Below are 14,991 nucleotides of genomic sequence, written 5' to 3' on the forward strand. Positions count from 1 at the left end.
GGGTTTATGTTCTGCTAGGTTGAGACCCAGAATACACCATTAACACAGTAAGCAAAGTGAATCTTACAAGTTGATCAGTGCTCTTTAAAAGGTGAGGAATAGAGCCCGATCTGGGGATCTGGAATGATGACAGTGCAGGTAGGAATTTTTAAATAGGAAAGGCTTCATGGAGATGACTTTGAAGCAAGCACCGGGAAGAAGTGAATGAGGCACGTGGATGTGGGGGAGGAGCATTCCAGGCAAAGGGAACCGCAAATGCAAAGCCCCTGAGGCTGGATTGTGCCCGTTTCTGAGAAACGGCTTGAAAGAGAGCTAGTATGGTGGCAGTGAGTCAGGGGAAGAAGAGGAAGAGATGAGGTCAGAGAAGTGATGGATTTGTTCTAGGCCAAGGTGAGGACTTTTGTCTTTCTGTGTTTGTCAAATATTTCCACTCCCATCATGGCCCGGTAAATCTTCACTAATATAAATCTTACTGAAAGTCCTAACTGTTGGCGACCAAGGCTGCCATAAAGGGAAGCCCAGAAGAGCCGGGGACGCTGCTTTTGAACGGGTGTAGTGTAAAGATGTGCCAGAAGGCCTGCTGGAGATTGCAGCCGTTTGAGCTGAACTTGGGGATAGTGTGGTTTTCCAGACATAGGAAGTGAGGGATTAGGTCGGCCTTGGCACACAACAGGCGCCCAATAAATAAAATGGAAATAAAACCGCGGAGTGTTCTACTTGTGTTGACTGACATCAAAACAAAACAAAAGAAAAAACCCGCGGAGTGAGGGGAGGCACGGGGCGGGGGCCTGTGACGGACAAGAGAAGTGGCAGAAATCCAACGGTGAGCGCCTATGCAAATACTAGCGTGAGGCAGAAAAAAGCTCCGCCTCGCGCGAAGTTCCAAGCATGCGCAATAGTGGCTCCCGCATCTCTAAGGATCCGCCTCTTTCCTCCCTCTTCAGCCTCGGTTCCACTCCTGGAGGCCCGCTGCAGGAAATGGGAGGTGGACTAAAGGCGGGACCAGGCCCGATTGAGCTCAATTATGACCAATCACCTCGCGGAATATTCGGCCTATAGTGAAGGAGAAACTCAGAACAAAAAGGAGACCCCACCTCCGCCGACGGTGAAAACCTATGAAACCCGGGCGGAGGCGTGCGGAGTGGGGTAGAGAGCGAAATCACGCCTCTTCAGTCAGCCACGCCTTTTATTCTTGCTCAGCCTCGCCACAGGGAGCAAATCCGATTGGCTGGACGACAACCTCAAAGGGCAGGGCTGCACACGTTCACTATGGGAATGAGGTAGCGGTGGAGGGGGCAGTTGGGCGGGGATAGGCTGTCCTAGCTAAGGTGGTAAAGGCCAATAACTGTTCAGGCCGCCTCTCCTCGAAAAGTCTTCTCGCGAACCTTTAAAATTCCTTCCTTCCCAAGCACCTCAAGGGACTAGAACTGAGTGCTTCATTTGTGTTTTTCCTTTCTGCAAAAGTCCCGTTTGCCAACATGGGGATATACCAAATGAGACCGAGTAGGGGGAGCGAGTGGTGACTGATACTCCAGGTTACTGGCCGCTGCTCTCCTTGGCGCTAGCAAACTTCTGCCAAGATCGGAACTGAGTACAAAACAGCCTCCACACTTCTCCCTGGTGCCGTCCCCGGCCCGGCGCCGCATCCCCCAGTGGGCTCGCAATGGCCGCGTCCCCTCCCGCTGCGGACGGGTCCTTTGGTACAGGCAGTCCGAGGTGAGTCCCCTCCTCTCCACTTCACCCTGCCCAGCGCCTGCGTGCGCATGCGCGGAGCGCGGCGCGCGCGGCGGTTGGGCCGTTGGCTGTTCGGCCCTGGGATCTGCCGCGACTCTGCGATCAGCCGGCTCTGAGCCGCGAGTCGCCGTGAGCGCTCGGATTCGAGCCGGCGCCAACGAGCCCGGGGGCATAGCCCGCAGCGGCCAAGCTCATGGCCGGCTGAGCGGGACGCCGCCTCCGCCTCAGCCACCGCCGCCGCCGCCGCCTCCTCCTCCTCAGCCGGCGGCGGCCCGGGCCCAGCAACCATGGCCGAAGACTACTGGGACGGGCGCCTGCGGCGAACAGGAGGAGAAGGAGGTCGCGCGGCCTCATCCCGGGCCGCCGCCCCAGGCGCCGCCGCGCCGGCCCCGCGGCTCTGAGGTTGCTCGCGCGCCCCCGCCGGTGAGCGCGTCCCCGAGGCGTGGGGGCTGCCCCTCCTCCTTCAGAACCCACCCCGGGCGGTGCCCGGGGGTCTGGGCTGGCAGGTGCCCCCACCCCCGGCGAATTTCCCATAATGCACCGGGGCGGGGGGTCATTTGGGGCCTCCCTGACCTTGGCTCCGCCCTGGGCCCGTCCTGGGAGCTGGGGATGGGAAGTGCTGTGGGTGCTAATGGGGAGCAGGGGGAATCAAAGGACCAAAGGGTGTGGAAATGGGTGACAGACTGTGGGGTTGCTAACGGGGGTCGGGGCATGTGGCATTAAGCCTCACGACTGTGTAAGGTTCAAGGCCCGGTGTGTGCTTGCGGAAGGAGGGCGGGGTGCGGAGCGGGTGAGGGACCCGAGGGTGTATAACGGCGGGTAGGATGTCGAGGAAGTTCCAAGACATGCTTATAGGGGTTATGTCCGCAAAGAGGCCCGGTGTGTGTTTATGGGAGACAGGGTGGCACAGGTACCAGAAAGTGTGCTGATGGGATCAGGGCTCTGAGGCCTGGCACGTGGCGATGAGGGCCAGGATGGTGTTAATACTGCGTGTCTGTCCGTGGGGCCTGCGGTGTGTGAGAGTGCAGTGTGTGCTTGTGGAGGGCAGGTAGTTGAAGGACTCGAGTGTGGCGTGTGCGCCAGTGGGGGTCATGGCCGTAGAGGGTGTATGCCTGTGGCCACAAAGGTCTGGGTAGTTTGGGGCCCAGTATATGCTAATGAGGGCAGAGTGAGGAGGGACCTGAGGGTATCTAATGGCGGAAGGACGTGGAAGACCTGAGCCTGGCCTAAGGGAGATGAGAATTGTGTGTCTGCGGGCCTGGGAAGGGGTGGTGGGGAGGGAAGTGTCAGCACTGTCAGAGGCTCAGGGCACAAAGGGTCAAGGTGATGTGAGATGTGTGTCCATGAACACAGGGAATGTGAGTCTCGAGGGCACACTAGGAAGGAGCAGGATAATATAAGAAGTTCTGGTGGTTGCTAATGTGGGTTTAGAGCCATAGAGGCACTTCAGTGTGTGCCATCGGGAGAATCAGTGTGAGGTCTGGAATATGCTAATAAGCGTCAGAACCTAGCAAAGATTGTGCCTGTGTGTGTCTGCAGGGGACCTTGTGTCTGCCGGGGACCAGAGTGTGTTGAGGTTCCAGGGAGTGCTACTTGGGGGTAGGGCTGTGGAGGGAGTCTAGTGTGTAATAAGGGAGATCAGGGCTTTCATGAAGGGATCCAAGTATGGACCAACAGGGATTATATCTGGAGGGGTCGGAGCAGAGAGAAATAGACGACGGGAATATGTGATGATCTCGCTGTGCTAAAGTGGATTACAGCTAGGGAGGGCTGAAGTGTGTGCTAATGGGAGTCAGGGCTGAATGGAGACCTATGTGCACTAATGAGGGTCAGGCCATGGCAAAACAGTGTGTTTGTGTGTCCCTGGGGAATAGGGCTGAGTAGGGGTTCAGGGTGCACTGATGTGGAGGCAGGACTGTGTGAGGCCCAGTGTGTGCTAATGGGAATCAGGGCTGAGTGAAGGCTCAGTTTGTGCTGACTGAGGGGACAGGACAGTGGAAGGACTGGAATGTGTGTTAGCGATGGTCATAGCTGTGAAGGGGCCTGAGTGTGGGTAATACTGGTTAGAGGTCTATCTATAAGGTTTACTTTATGTTAATGGCATTCAGGGCTGTGTGAAGAAGGTCCACTGAGTGCTGATGTGGGTCAGCTATAGAGTACCCCAAGTGCATGTTAATAGAAGTCAGAATCATGTAGGGGGGAACAATATGTTAACGAGGGGGGTCAGTGCTACTGGCAAGAGCCAGAGAAGCTGGCAAGCAGCTAGGCCAGGGAGGGGCCCAAGAATGTAGTAGCAAGAGTTACTTAGAGGAGGCTGAGTGTGTGCTGGCAGAGTTCAGGGCAATATGTTGTGTGTTAGGGCTTTGAATGCTGATGGGTATATGAGATGATAGCAGGTAAGATGTAGTGAGGCCTCCTTGAGAGTCTAGCATGTACTAATGGGGATCAGGACATAGAGTGTGATGATCGAGTCCTTAGTGGTCAGTGTGGTGAGTATCCTTGAGCATGAGAGTAGGCTGAGGATGGGTATATGTCTTTGGGGATCAGAAGGGTCAGGCTGGACATATGCCCTTTTTGGGGTGAGGTTTTATGTCCAGTTTCTTGCTCTCTCCACTTTTTTGAAATCTAAAAAGCTCAGACAACTGAAATGATATTTAAGTTTCCTTGCATATAAACGTTCAAGTATCTTTGTTCACAGGGGCTTGCCTGAGCCCCCCCATCCCCCTTTCTGGGAGTGTTTGTTATGTGAAATACAGATTTTGTACCCCATCTTCCTAAAATTCCAAAAAAAACTGAACTCCAGAGCATGTACAGCCCTTGGGGTTTCCAGTTAGAGGTCGTGGTCCCATGGCTCCTGCTGGCTCCCTCCCCATCCTCCATTCAGCCCTACTTCCAGTCTCCCCCGGCCCCTCCCCTACTCCCTGTCACAACATGCAAAGCAATTGGGTATCTGTGCCATATGGGGACACAAGGTTGTCTTTGGGAGCTGGCCATGCTTTACCTTCCTCACCTTAGGTCCAGTATTCAGCATCCCAAGTCAGGATGTTTTGTTGTTATCCTGGGTTCTCCATGGTTGGACCCCATCTCTATCTGAGGTCTTTCTGCTAGGCTGGCCCCTACCCCTCCTGGGGATAGTGAATTCAGCCAGAGGGGAGTTGGGGTGGGAACTGCTGGGGGAAGCACCTTATTTCAAGGTAGCACATGACCCATTTCTCTCCTCAGATCCAGCCCTTCTCATCCTTGACCTCCTATCTAGCTCTACTTCCCTTGGGCCCAGGGCCATCTTAGGCCCTGCTGTGAGTCCAGATGGTTCCTGGGCCAGGTCTTTCCCCCTCCTTGCTGGCTCAGAGCCCAGGAGGAAGCAGAAGAAGGCTGGCCTAAGCCTTTTGGTGGCCCCATTCCCTTCAACAATCCATCTAGGTCATCTTCCTATTGATGCCAGCATCCTTGGGCTACCCTGTTTAGGGTTGTTCAATGAGTAGCAGGGACTCAACACCTTAGCAGAGGTTGGTCCTAGGCCCTCAGCCCTCTGATTCACTTTTTTCTGCCATAAGCACTTTTTGAGCATCTACTCTGTGTCAGTCACTATTCCAGGTCCTCAGGATATAGCCGTGATCTAAACACAGAAACCTACCCTGGCGGAGCTGATCTTCTAGTTGTGGCGGTGAGGAGATAGACAGTAAAGACTAAAGAAACCACCAATAAGTAGGTGGTATCATTTCTGAGGAGGTAATGAGTGCTGGGGGGATAACTGGCAAGGTGAGGGAGCTTGGGATGGTTGAGATTTTAAATAGGGTTATTCATGGAGGTCTCATGAAAAAGGTGACTTTTGAGCAATGGCCTGAAGGGAGAGGGGAGTGAGCCATTTCGAAATTTAGGGGAAGGGTGTTCCAGGTACCAGGAACAACCAGTGTAAAGGCCCTGAGGTGGGACTCTGCTGGGTGTGGTTATAGAACAGCAACTAGGAATGTTGGGGGGAAGGGGGTTCAGAGGTAATAGGGGCAAATGAGGTAAAGACCTGCGGGCCACATTGAGGACTGGGGCATGTATTTGGGGTGATGAGAAATGTAGTACATTCTTGAGTAGAGGAGAAATGTGACCTGGCTTGTAAAAGTCTGGATTAGACCCTAGGGGTCCTAACCTGATCAAACTTTTCTGCCAGCCCTGAGAACAGCTGGTGTACACTGAGACATCCCACCCCCCCAATAACCCCACTCAGTGGTTGGGTCTGGGCAGAACACCCTGACAATCCCCCCCCCCCCGCCCCCCCGGGTAGATCAATGGGATGATGCGGTGGTTGTCATGACGATGATTGCTAGAGGAGTCAGGAGGGGAGGGTCCCTGTGGGCACAGGGAATAGTCTGCCTTGGCCTTCAGGGGTGGTGCCAGGGGAACCATGCTACACTACAGGCGTGCTCGAGGCCATGTCAACCATCCCTCAGTTCTGGGCCCACGCCCTGTTCGACCCATGGCTGGCCCCGTCACTGCATCTGTACCAGAGAAGAACTGCTATGGAGCTTTCTCCTGCAATGAGGCTAGTCCCCTAGAGGCCAACCGTCTATTACTTGAGCCCTTGCCCTCAATCAGCCGCCTAAATACAAGAATTCAGGTGGGCTACTTAGGAACAGGGTTCCAGGGGGCTGGTAGTGTGGGTGGGCAAGTATTGACAAGGATCCCTGACCATGCCGGGGTTCCAGAAACCCCCAGTGGCTCTAGAGGGTCCATAGTGGTTGAGTAAGCACTGACAAATTCATGTCAGTGCTCCCTGCTAGGTTGTGGGCTTAAGGGGACCCATGGCGATCAAGCAAATGCTAATACGAGACCCATTTCCATCCTTGCCCCTTACTTAGATCGCCATGGATCGGATGAAGAAGATCAAACGGCAGCTGTCAATGACACTCCGAGGTAGCCGAAACATAGACAAGACCAATGGTGCCACTGAGCAGATAGGCCTGGATGAGAGTGGTGGTGGTGGTGGTGGCAGTGACCCTGGAGAGGCCCCCACACGTGCTGCTCCTGGGGAACTTCGCTCTGCACGGGGCCCACTCAGCTCTGCACCAGGTGGGTCCACTAGCTACTCCCTCTCCCGTATGACCCCAGGCTGCTTCCCAGGTGCTGCCTCTTGACCACATTCCTCATTTTCCTCTCTATTTTCTGTCCCTTCTCTGCCCGATGTGTGCTCTCTTCTTCCCCTTCCCTCCCATCTTCTCTCAACACCCTCTGTCTATCTGTCCATCTGCAATCCTTTCCTTGCCTTTCTGGCCAGGCCCCGTGGTGGGTGGCAGAGGGTGCCTTGCCTGACACAGCTGCCCCAAGGCTCCCTCTGCCCTTCTGCCCTCTATGGTGGCCACCTCAGGCCTCTGGTACCTACCTGCCCTGGGCCTGCCTTCCCAGGTCCCTTGGCTTATCCCCACCACCACCTAGCTACTGGCTCTGAGCTCAGTTTGTCCTTGGAAGAGAGGGTTCCACTAGGTGACTTTTGCACCCCCCCTCCCCCAGTTCAACCTGTCCTTAGATGTACCTGGGCCCCATCACCCTCTCCCTGAGGGACTCCAGGTTTGCTCTGGGGGCCATGTGTACACATGTGTGATGATGGAATATGTTTCATGGGGAAGGGGGTGTCCTGTGGTTCCTGACGCCATCTGGCCTGCCCTATCCCTCTCCCTGCCACCAGAGATTGTGCACGAGGACTTGAAGATGGGGTCTGATGGGGAGAGTGACCAGGCTTCAGCCACATCCTCGGATGAGGTGCAGTCTCCAGTGAGAGTGCGCATGCGCAACCATCCCCCACGCAAGATCTCCACTGAGGTGTGTAATGCCCTGTCTGGCTGGTGAAGGAGCTGGAAAAGAGGGTTGGACCTGGGGAGGTGGAGCTCATGATCCTGTTTCTCTCTCACCTTACCTGCTAGGACATCAACAAACGCCTATCGCTACCAGCTGACATCCGGCTACCTGAGGGCTACCTTGAGAAGCTGACCCTCAATAGTCCCATCTTTGACAAGCCACTCAGCCGCCGCCTCCGTCGTGTCAGCCTGGTAAGTGTCTTCTATTCCTGTCCTCTCCTTTTTCTCCTCCTCTCCCAGACCCTTCTCAGCCTGCTTCAACCTGCTTCTTTTGTCCCACAGTCTGAGATTGGCTTTGGGAAACTGGAGACTTACATTAAGCTGGACAAGCTGGGCGAGGTGAGAGGCAGTCTGGAGGCCCATGGTGGGGATGACCGTCAGTGGGAACTCCTAGAATCTCATAGCACCTCTCCTATCACACTTCCTTATATTCCAGGGTACCTATGCCACCGTCTACAAAGGCAAAAGCAAGCTCACAGACAACCTTGTGGCGCTCAAGGAGATCAGACTGGAACATGAAGAGGGGGCACCGTGCACCGCCATCCGGGAAGGTACACACCCCCATCCCATCTGCCCCAGGCTTCCCTGACCCACCCCATGGTGCACACGCTCCATAATGAGAACAAAGACTGGTTCTAGGACCCTCCCCCCCCCAAAAATACTCTGGCTTTCATGGGAATGCCTGTCACCTGCATATCCAGGTAATAATCAGGATAACCAGGAATCTGTTCCCATTTGGATAAAAGGTGGATGAATTGCAAACCAGGTTGCTAGCTTTGGTTCTGAGAACACCCCTGAAAGTAGTCACTAATTTATTTACAGCAACAATTTCTAGTCAGAATATCACATGGAATGAATTTGAATTCAATTTCACACAATGCTGCAGGCCTATGTACTGAGGGTTGGAGCCAGGCCCCTTCCCAGAAACCAAAAGCAGGTTGTGAAAATCTAGTGCCAAATGAGCCTGGAGCTGCAATCCCAGTCTTGCTCCATACTCTCCTCTGAGTCTTATTTTCTGCACCTGGCACATGGAGACACTTCTTTCTGGCATGAGGTGGGTTAGAGCTGGTGGCTCCAAGGCATTACCCTGAACTGTCTGGAGAAAGAAAACCTGGGCTTGTCCCTTTCTAGTCCTTGTCCTCACCTCTGTCCTGAGGGTAGGACCCTGACTCTTTCCCCTGTCCCACTCCCATGCTTCCTGCAGTGTCTCTGCTCAAGGACCTCAAACACGCCAACATTGTTACGCTACATGACATTATCCACACGGAGAAGTCCCTCACCCTTGTCTTTGAGTACCTGGTAAGGTTGAGTGGCAGTGGGTCCCAGGGGGAGGTGGGGAGAAGGCCAGGAGCCATAGGAAGTAACCCTCATTTCTGTACCACCTCTTCTTTCCTCAGGACAAGGACCTGAAGCAGTACCTGGATGATTGTGGGAACATCATCAACATGCACAACGTGAAAGTGGGTGTGGGGCAGGAAGCAGGGGCACAAGGGGGCCCCCACTCACCCACTCCAACCCACAAATCTCCCAGAAATGGACTCTTCCCTTTGGCTTTTTTTGCTGGGAGCCCTTGGAGGGCACTGGGACCCTGTCCTCTTTTGTGTGACAAGGCTCTGGGCCCAGTATCTGTGTTTGGGAGGGGAGCAGTGCCTGCCGGGGGTCGGGCTAGTGGATAGTCTTTGACCTCTGCCTGCCATTCCTGGGTCCCCAGCTGTTCCTGTTCCAGCTGCTCCGTGGCCTGGCCTACTGCCACCGGCAGAAGGTGCTACACCGAGACCTCAAGCCCCAGAACCTGCTCATCAACGAGAGAGGAGAGCTCAAGCTGGCTGACTTTGGTACCACTGGCCTCCCACTTCTTCTCATCAGCCCCCCAGCTTCCTACTTTCCCATGACCACTTAGTGTCATTTCCTTTTAGCCTCGCCAGATTTTGCCTAGGACATCATCGGTCCCAACTGCACTCTCCCCCAGACTTGGCCTATGACCTTCTCATTCTAGCTGTCCTTTCTGTGCTTCCCAGGTCTGGCCCGGGCCAAGTCAATCCCAACAAAGACGTACTCCAATGAGGTGGTGACACTGTGGTACCGTCCCCCTGACATCCTGCTTGGGTCCACAGACTACTCCACTCAGATTGACATGTGGTAAGGCCAGGTGGAAGTGTGGCAGGGACCATGTGGTAAGGGGGGTGGCTTGGTCACAACAGCCACCCAGCCAGCTGTCTCTCTCTTCACCATGCCCTCCCTGCTTAGGGGTGTGGGCTGCATCTTCTATGAGATGGCCACAGGCCGGCCCCTCTTCCCCGGCTCCACGGTGGAGGAACAACTGCATTTCATCTTCCGCATCTTAGGTGAGGAGGCATGGGCCCAAGGCACTGTGGAGACACACAGGGAAGACTTGTGAGATGTTTTGGGTAACTCCTCTACCCTACTAGGAACCCCAACTGAGGAGACTTGGCCAGGCATCCTGTCCAATGAGGAGTTCAAGACCTACAACTACCCCAAGTACCGAGCTGAGGCCCTTTTGAGCCACGCACCCCGGTGAGGCTGGTGGGTGGATGCATGTTAAGGGCCAGGGTGTCCAAACTCATTTTAAAGCAGGTTTCCTTGTCCTTGTGGCAGACTTGATAGTGACGGGGCTGACCTCCTTACCAAGCTGCTGCAGGTGAGACCACCTTGGGCCAGCATTGGGGGTAAGGGATTCAAGGTATGGGAAAACAGGGACTCCCCCGCAACCAGGGGCAGGATCTGAGGTGGGCAGGAGACCTACTCATTGAAGATATCAATACTATCCCCTACCTCCCCCCAACTCAGTTTGAGGGTCGAAATCGGATCTCCGCAGAGGATGCCATGAAACATCCATTCTTCCTCAGTCTGGGGGAGCGGATCCACAAACTTCCTGACAGTGAGTGGAGCTGGGGAATGGACCGGCCAGTGTGGGGACTGGGAAACAGGACTGCTGGGGCCAGCTGGTGGGTTGCATAGGATCTGGCTGTGCCACCTCTAAGTGGGGGGACATCTTGTTCACATAACATTTTTTAGTTTTCAGTTCCTTTTACCTTTCATGAAAAATTTCAAACATACATAAAAATATATGTAATAGCACTTTACCTTTTTTAAGTAGACATTTCCTTACATGTGCTAAAAAATGCACAAATCCTAAGTATGAATTTTCATAAATGAAACACATTCTTATAACCAGCACAAAAGTCAAGAAACAGAATGTTAGAAGCTCCTCGCCCCCAGCTCCCTTGCATCTCCTTCAGTTATTCCCAGCCCCCTCCCAAAGGGTGGCCTCTGTTTTGACCTCTAACAGCAAGGATAAGTTTTTTCTGTCTTTGTACTTTATAGAAATAGAATCACATGTGATGTTCTCTTTTTATATCTGGCTTTTAAGAACTTTTTAATATGGATATTTTCAAATATATGTATTTATATATTGGTCAAAAGAATGTGATGAGTCCCTAAGTACTCCCACGAGTCAATAAGTGGTCAATCTGGTTTTATCTATATTCTCTCTGATTATTTTGAATCACATCTAATCCCAGACTCATAACATTTATCCCTCATTTCAGCATATACCTATAAAAGATTTTTTTAAAACAGTATTATCAAACCTACAAAAAATTTGCCTACTTATCTCCTTACTGGATTAATATATAAAGCAAATCCCAAACACCACCCATCACCTAGACTTAACAGGTGGTAATTGCAATACCATAATCCATTTTTCAAAATTAATGTTGATTTCTTTGTGTTGTGTAATAGGCCATATTTCATCCTCCCTAGTTGTAGCTGGTTTGTGTATGGAATTGTTTGACAGATGAAGGTCAAGCCTCTTAAAGAAGGGGCAGCTTTTTCTAATTCCTCCAGTGGAGTTTTGTGGGGCTGGTCCTAGATGACCTCATGGGTCATCCCCTACTTCTGTCTCCTCCATCTGTAGCTACTTCCATATTTGCACTAAAGGAGATTCAGCTACAAAAGGAGGCCAGCCTTCGGTCTTCATCAATGCCTGACTCAGGTGGGTGCAGCCCCTTGTCTTGCTCCCTCCCCACCCACCTACCTGCTTGCCCACCAACAGCCATCTGCTCTGCTTTCCCCCGCAGGCAGGCCAGCTTTCCGCGTGGTGGACACCGAGTTCTAAGCCACAGACCGAGGCCCCAGCAGGCAGCGGCTGGAGGGATGCCACACCCCTCACAGGGCAGCCCCCAACATCTTCCCTGCTTACTCTCTGCCTCCCTGCCTGAGCCATGTTCGCCTGCCCACTTGTTCCCTGCTGCCTGCCCAAACACCCGATCATTGGCCTGTCTGCTGGGTGCTAACAAAGCTCTCATCACTCCTTCACTTGGTCTGTCTGTCTCTGTCTTGGTAATTGCCGGCGGACAGCATGGCCATGCCAGCCTCCCACACTGAGGCCAGGCCTACCCCTCATCATACCATCCCCCAGGACCACTACCCCACGGCCAGCCAGGGGTTCAGAGCTAGTCCAGGCTGGGGATCTCAACTCAGACAAGATGGTGACAATACTTTGAGTCTGAGGCGTCCCTGCCTGCTTTCCTGCCTGCCCCACCTGCCTCATATTATGTGGGCCTTTTTTTTGTTTATTTCATTTTTTTTTTATTATTTTAAATGAGGTTTTCATTTTTTTAAATGCAATATCTCTGTATACAGACTGGCTGGGCCCCACCCCCTGTGTGTGGCCCTCCCACAGTATTTTGTGCAATGAAGCCCTGCTCCCAGCCTTTCAGAGACAGGGACACAGCCCCTATTTGGAACCCTGATCATCACCAGACCCTGGGATCAGCTATGGGAAAGCATGCCACAGCCACTCACCTTCCTACCCCCGCCTTCCATCCCTAGCTGCAGGGGGATCTAGGGACTACCAGAGACTCTGGGAAATGGACAAGGTGTGGGGGGGGGGGCATTCTTTCCCTCCTGCAGTCCCGTAGCTGGGGCCTCCTTCCTTCTCAGGGTCTCCCCAGCCCAGCCCTCCTGCTCTCATCCCACGTGGTGCTGTTGGGTAGGGGCCCTGCCAGGAACTGACCAGCTTGGCAAGGAGCCATAGTGTGCATGTGTGTGTGCACAAGGAGGGTTGGCGGAGGTGTGAGGGGTTGTGCCCAAGTGTTGCCCCCTATCCCCTGGGGGAGGGTGAGGCCGGGCAGGGACAGTCTCCAGGGTCAGTCCCTGAATGGGTGGTTACCTCCCCTTCCTCCACCCTAAGCCCTGGGGCCCTGAAATGGGGTGGGAGGGCAGGGGTGGGAGCCCTCCTAGTGGGGTTTGGGGGGTTGGGTTCCTGAATGCACCATAATCGCTGTATGAAATATTAAAAAGTCTAAAGTGAAAAGCCTGCTTGTAAATCCCTGTAGGGATGGAGGGTGGTCTAGCTGGGGTGACTACTGGGACCTTGGAGAATTCATGCCTGAACACTGGGAGTGGGCCACACATCACGACTATGAAAAAGGCATCTAGGACACTGCACATGTAACAGTGGAACATGGAGTTAAAGCAGGTAGGGCAGGCTGAATGGTGTTGATGGGCTGAAAAGCAGAAATGGGAGTTAGATTTGCCTAGGAATATGAGGAAGCTGATAAGAGGGTGGAGGCAGGGGAGTGGAGAGATGATGTTTGAAAGACACTGAAAGGCCTAATAGAACAATGGATGGGAAGATGAGGCAAAGGCCCAGTATGACCACCATACTAGGAAACCATGAAGAGGGAATGGAAGAGGACGGTAGAGGGTACATTTTGGATCAGTGAGTAGGTAGAGAAATCCTTGAATAAGTGGATCAAATTAAGCAGTGGGGCCGTAGATGGAGCTGGAAATTTCTATTATTAGTGTCCAGGAAGTAATGGAAACCATGGGCATGGGTGAGTTTGCAAGAGGCCAGGGATCAGTGACACAACCTGGAACTTGTCCTCAGGCAGGAGGAGAGTTGACACTTCTATTTCCTTTGTCCTGTGAGTTCTAGCCCCAGTCCCATCATCTTGGGCAAAGCCAAGGATTGTTTTCCAAGCAGAAGTGGTGGGGTGAGCAGGACCAGAGAAATACTGCAAGTAATGGTAAACCTAATTAAGTGGCCGTTTACTAAAGCCCAGTGGTGGGGACTCATGAACCTCTAATCACTGTACTGTGTGTTTTGTTTTTTTTTTTTTTTGAGATGAGTCTATCCCGCAGGCTGGCATGCAGTGGCACAATCTTGGCTTACTGCAGCCTCTGCCTCCTTGGTTCAAGTTATTCTCCTGCCTCAGCCTCCCGAGTAGCTGGGATTACAGGTGTGCACCACCATTCCTCGCTAATTTGTGTATTTTTAGTAAAGACAGGGTTTTGCCATATTGACCAGGCTGGTGTTGAACTCCTGACCTCAAGTGATCCACTCACCTTGGCTTCCCAAAGTGATGGTATTACAGGGGTGAGCCACTGCACATGTCTTTGTAAGCACTTTGGTGATGTTTCAGCTTGCAGCTTTATGGTGCCATGATGACTGCTGTGTCCCCAGAGATGGAAAAACAAGCAAGGAAAAAACACCTTTCCTGTCTTTTAACGGATGGAACTTTCACATGCTCCTCAGCAGACTTCCCATGCCACTTTTTGGCTAGAATTAGAGGACATGACCACTTCTGGCAGCAAGGGAGGATGGGAAAATGATGGCCTTGCAAAGGCGGACAAGATTGCCAGGCTGGATTTAAAAGGACTAGAATTCACCCAACTGCTCTGGCAAGTGGCAGGGTCACTGGTGTGGGCAGAGGTTGACCTCTGGAAGATGAAAAAAACGGTCTAGGGCTGGGGAAGGCGGTCTCTTGGATTTCCCTGGCTGCCCAGATAAATGGGGAGGGGGAGTCTGCAGGGGAGCAATGGAGAGAATCAGAGAATCTGACAGGATTCAGCTAGGCTTAAAGAGCAGCTGTCTGCCATGTGTCTGACCCCCTCAAATGCCACTTTCTTTGGGGACCCTTACGTGAAAGGGCTGCCCCCTTTCCTCACCCAGAGCTTACACAACTGGGTTGTGACCCCTCATCTATCCCAGGTCTGGGCTGGGGGCTGGAATCACAGTAATAAACACACAATCCCTGCCCCACAGAGGTTACCTGAAAATAGGTAAATTATGAGATTGTTTGGGGGGGGGAAGGAAGGTTTGAAATCAAAGTCATCACCAACAGGGCTCGCAGCCCTGACAGAGAAGAGGTTAGCATAGCCTAGTGCAGTGATTCTCAACCAGAGACATTTTTTCCCCCAAGGACATTTGGTAATGTCTGGAGACATTTGGTTGTCCTGAGGGGTACTACTTGCTATCTAGTGGGTAGAGGCCAGGGATGCTGCTACACATCTTGCAATGCCCACAACAAAGAAATGACAGTAGTGCTGAGGTTGAGAGACCCTGGCCTAGTGCAAGGGTTCTCAAACTTTGGGTCTCGGGATTCCT

General features: G+C 53.0%; 1 protein-coding gene across 8 annotated transcripts; it reads left to right on the top strand.

Moving 5' to 3' along the window:
- Positions 1-1,181: 1,181 nt before the first annotated feature.
- On the top strand, positions 1,182-12,915 carry CDK16 (cyclin dependent kinase 16). 8 transcript variants are annotated; one of them, XM_078363142.1, is made up of 17 exons: positions 1,182-1,716; positions 5,317-5,463; positions 6,585-6,795; positions 7,409-7,542; positions 7,644-7,769; positions 7,860-7,916; positions 8,014-8,128; positions 8,782-8,876; positions 8,975-9,037; positions 9,289-9,412; positions 9,596-9,716; positions 9,825-9,922; positions 10,007-10,112; positions 10,194-10,236; positions 10,386-10,476; positions 11,515-11,592; positions 11,678-12,915. In XM_078363142.1, exons 3-17 carry the CDS (start codon positions 6,591-6,593, stop codon positions 11,713-11,715), a joined length of 1,494 nt encoding a protein of 497 aa, XP_078219268.1. In that variant the 5' UTR covers positions 1,182-1,716; positions 5,317-5,463; positions 6,585-6,590; the 3' UTR covers positions 11,716-12,915. The 8 variants fall into 8 exon arrangements, with proteins under 8 accessions (XP_078219268.1, XP_035145204.1, XP_078219264.1 ...); XM_078363138.1 differs by lacking the exon at positions 1,182-1,716 and adding an exon at positions 1,762-2,157 and having other exon boundaries at positions 5,317-6,343; XM_078363139.1 differs by lacking the exon at positions 1,182-1,716 and adding an exon at positions 1,762-2,157.
- Positions 12,916-14,991: the final 2,076 nt, after the last annotated feature.

Source organism: Callithrix jacchus, chromosome X, assembly GCF_049354715.1.
Source record: "Callithrix jacchus isolate 240 chromosome X, calJac240_pri, whole genome shotgun sequence".
Taxonomy (NCBI): Eukaryota; Metazoa; Chordata; class Mammalia; order Primates; family Cebidae; genus Callithrix; species Callithrix jacchus.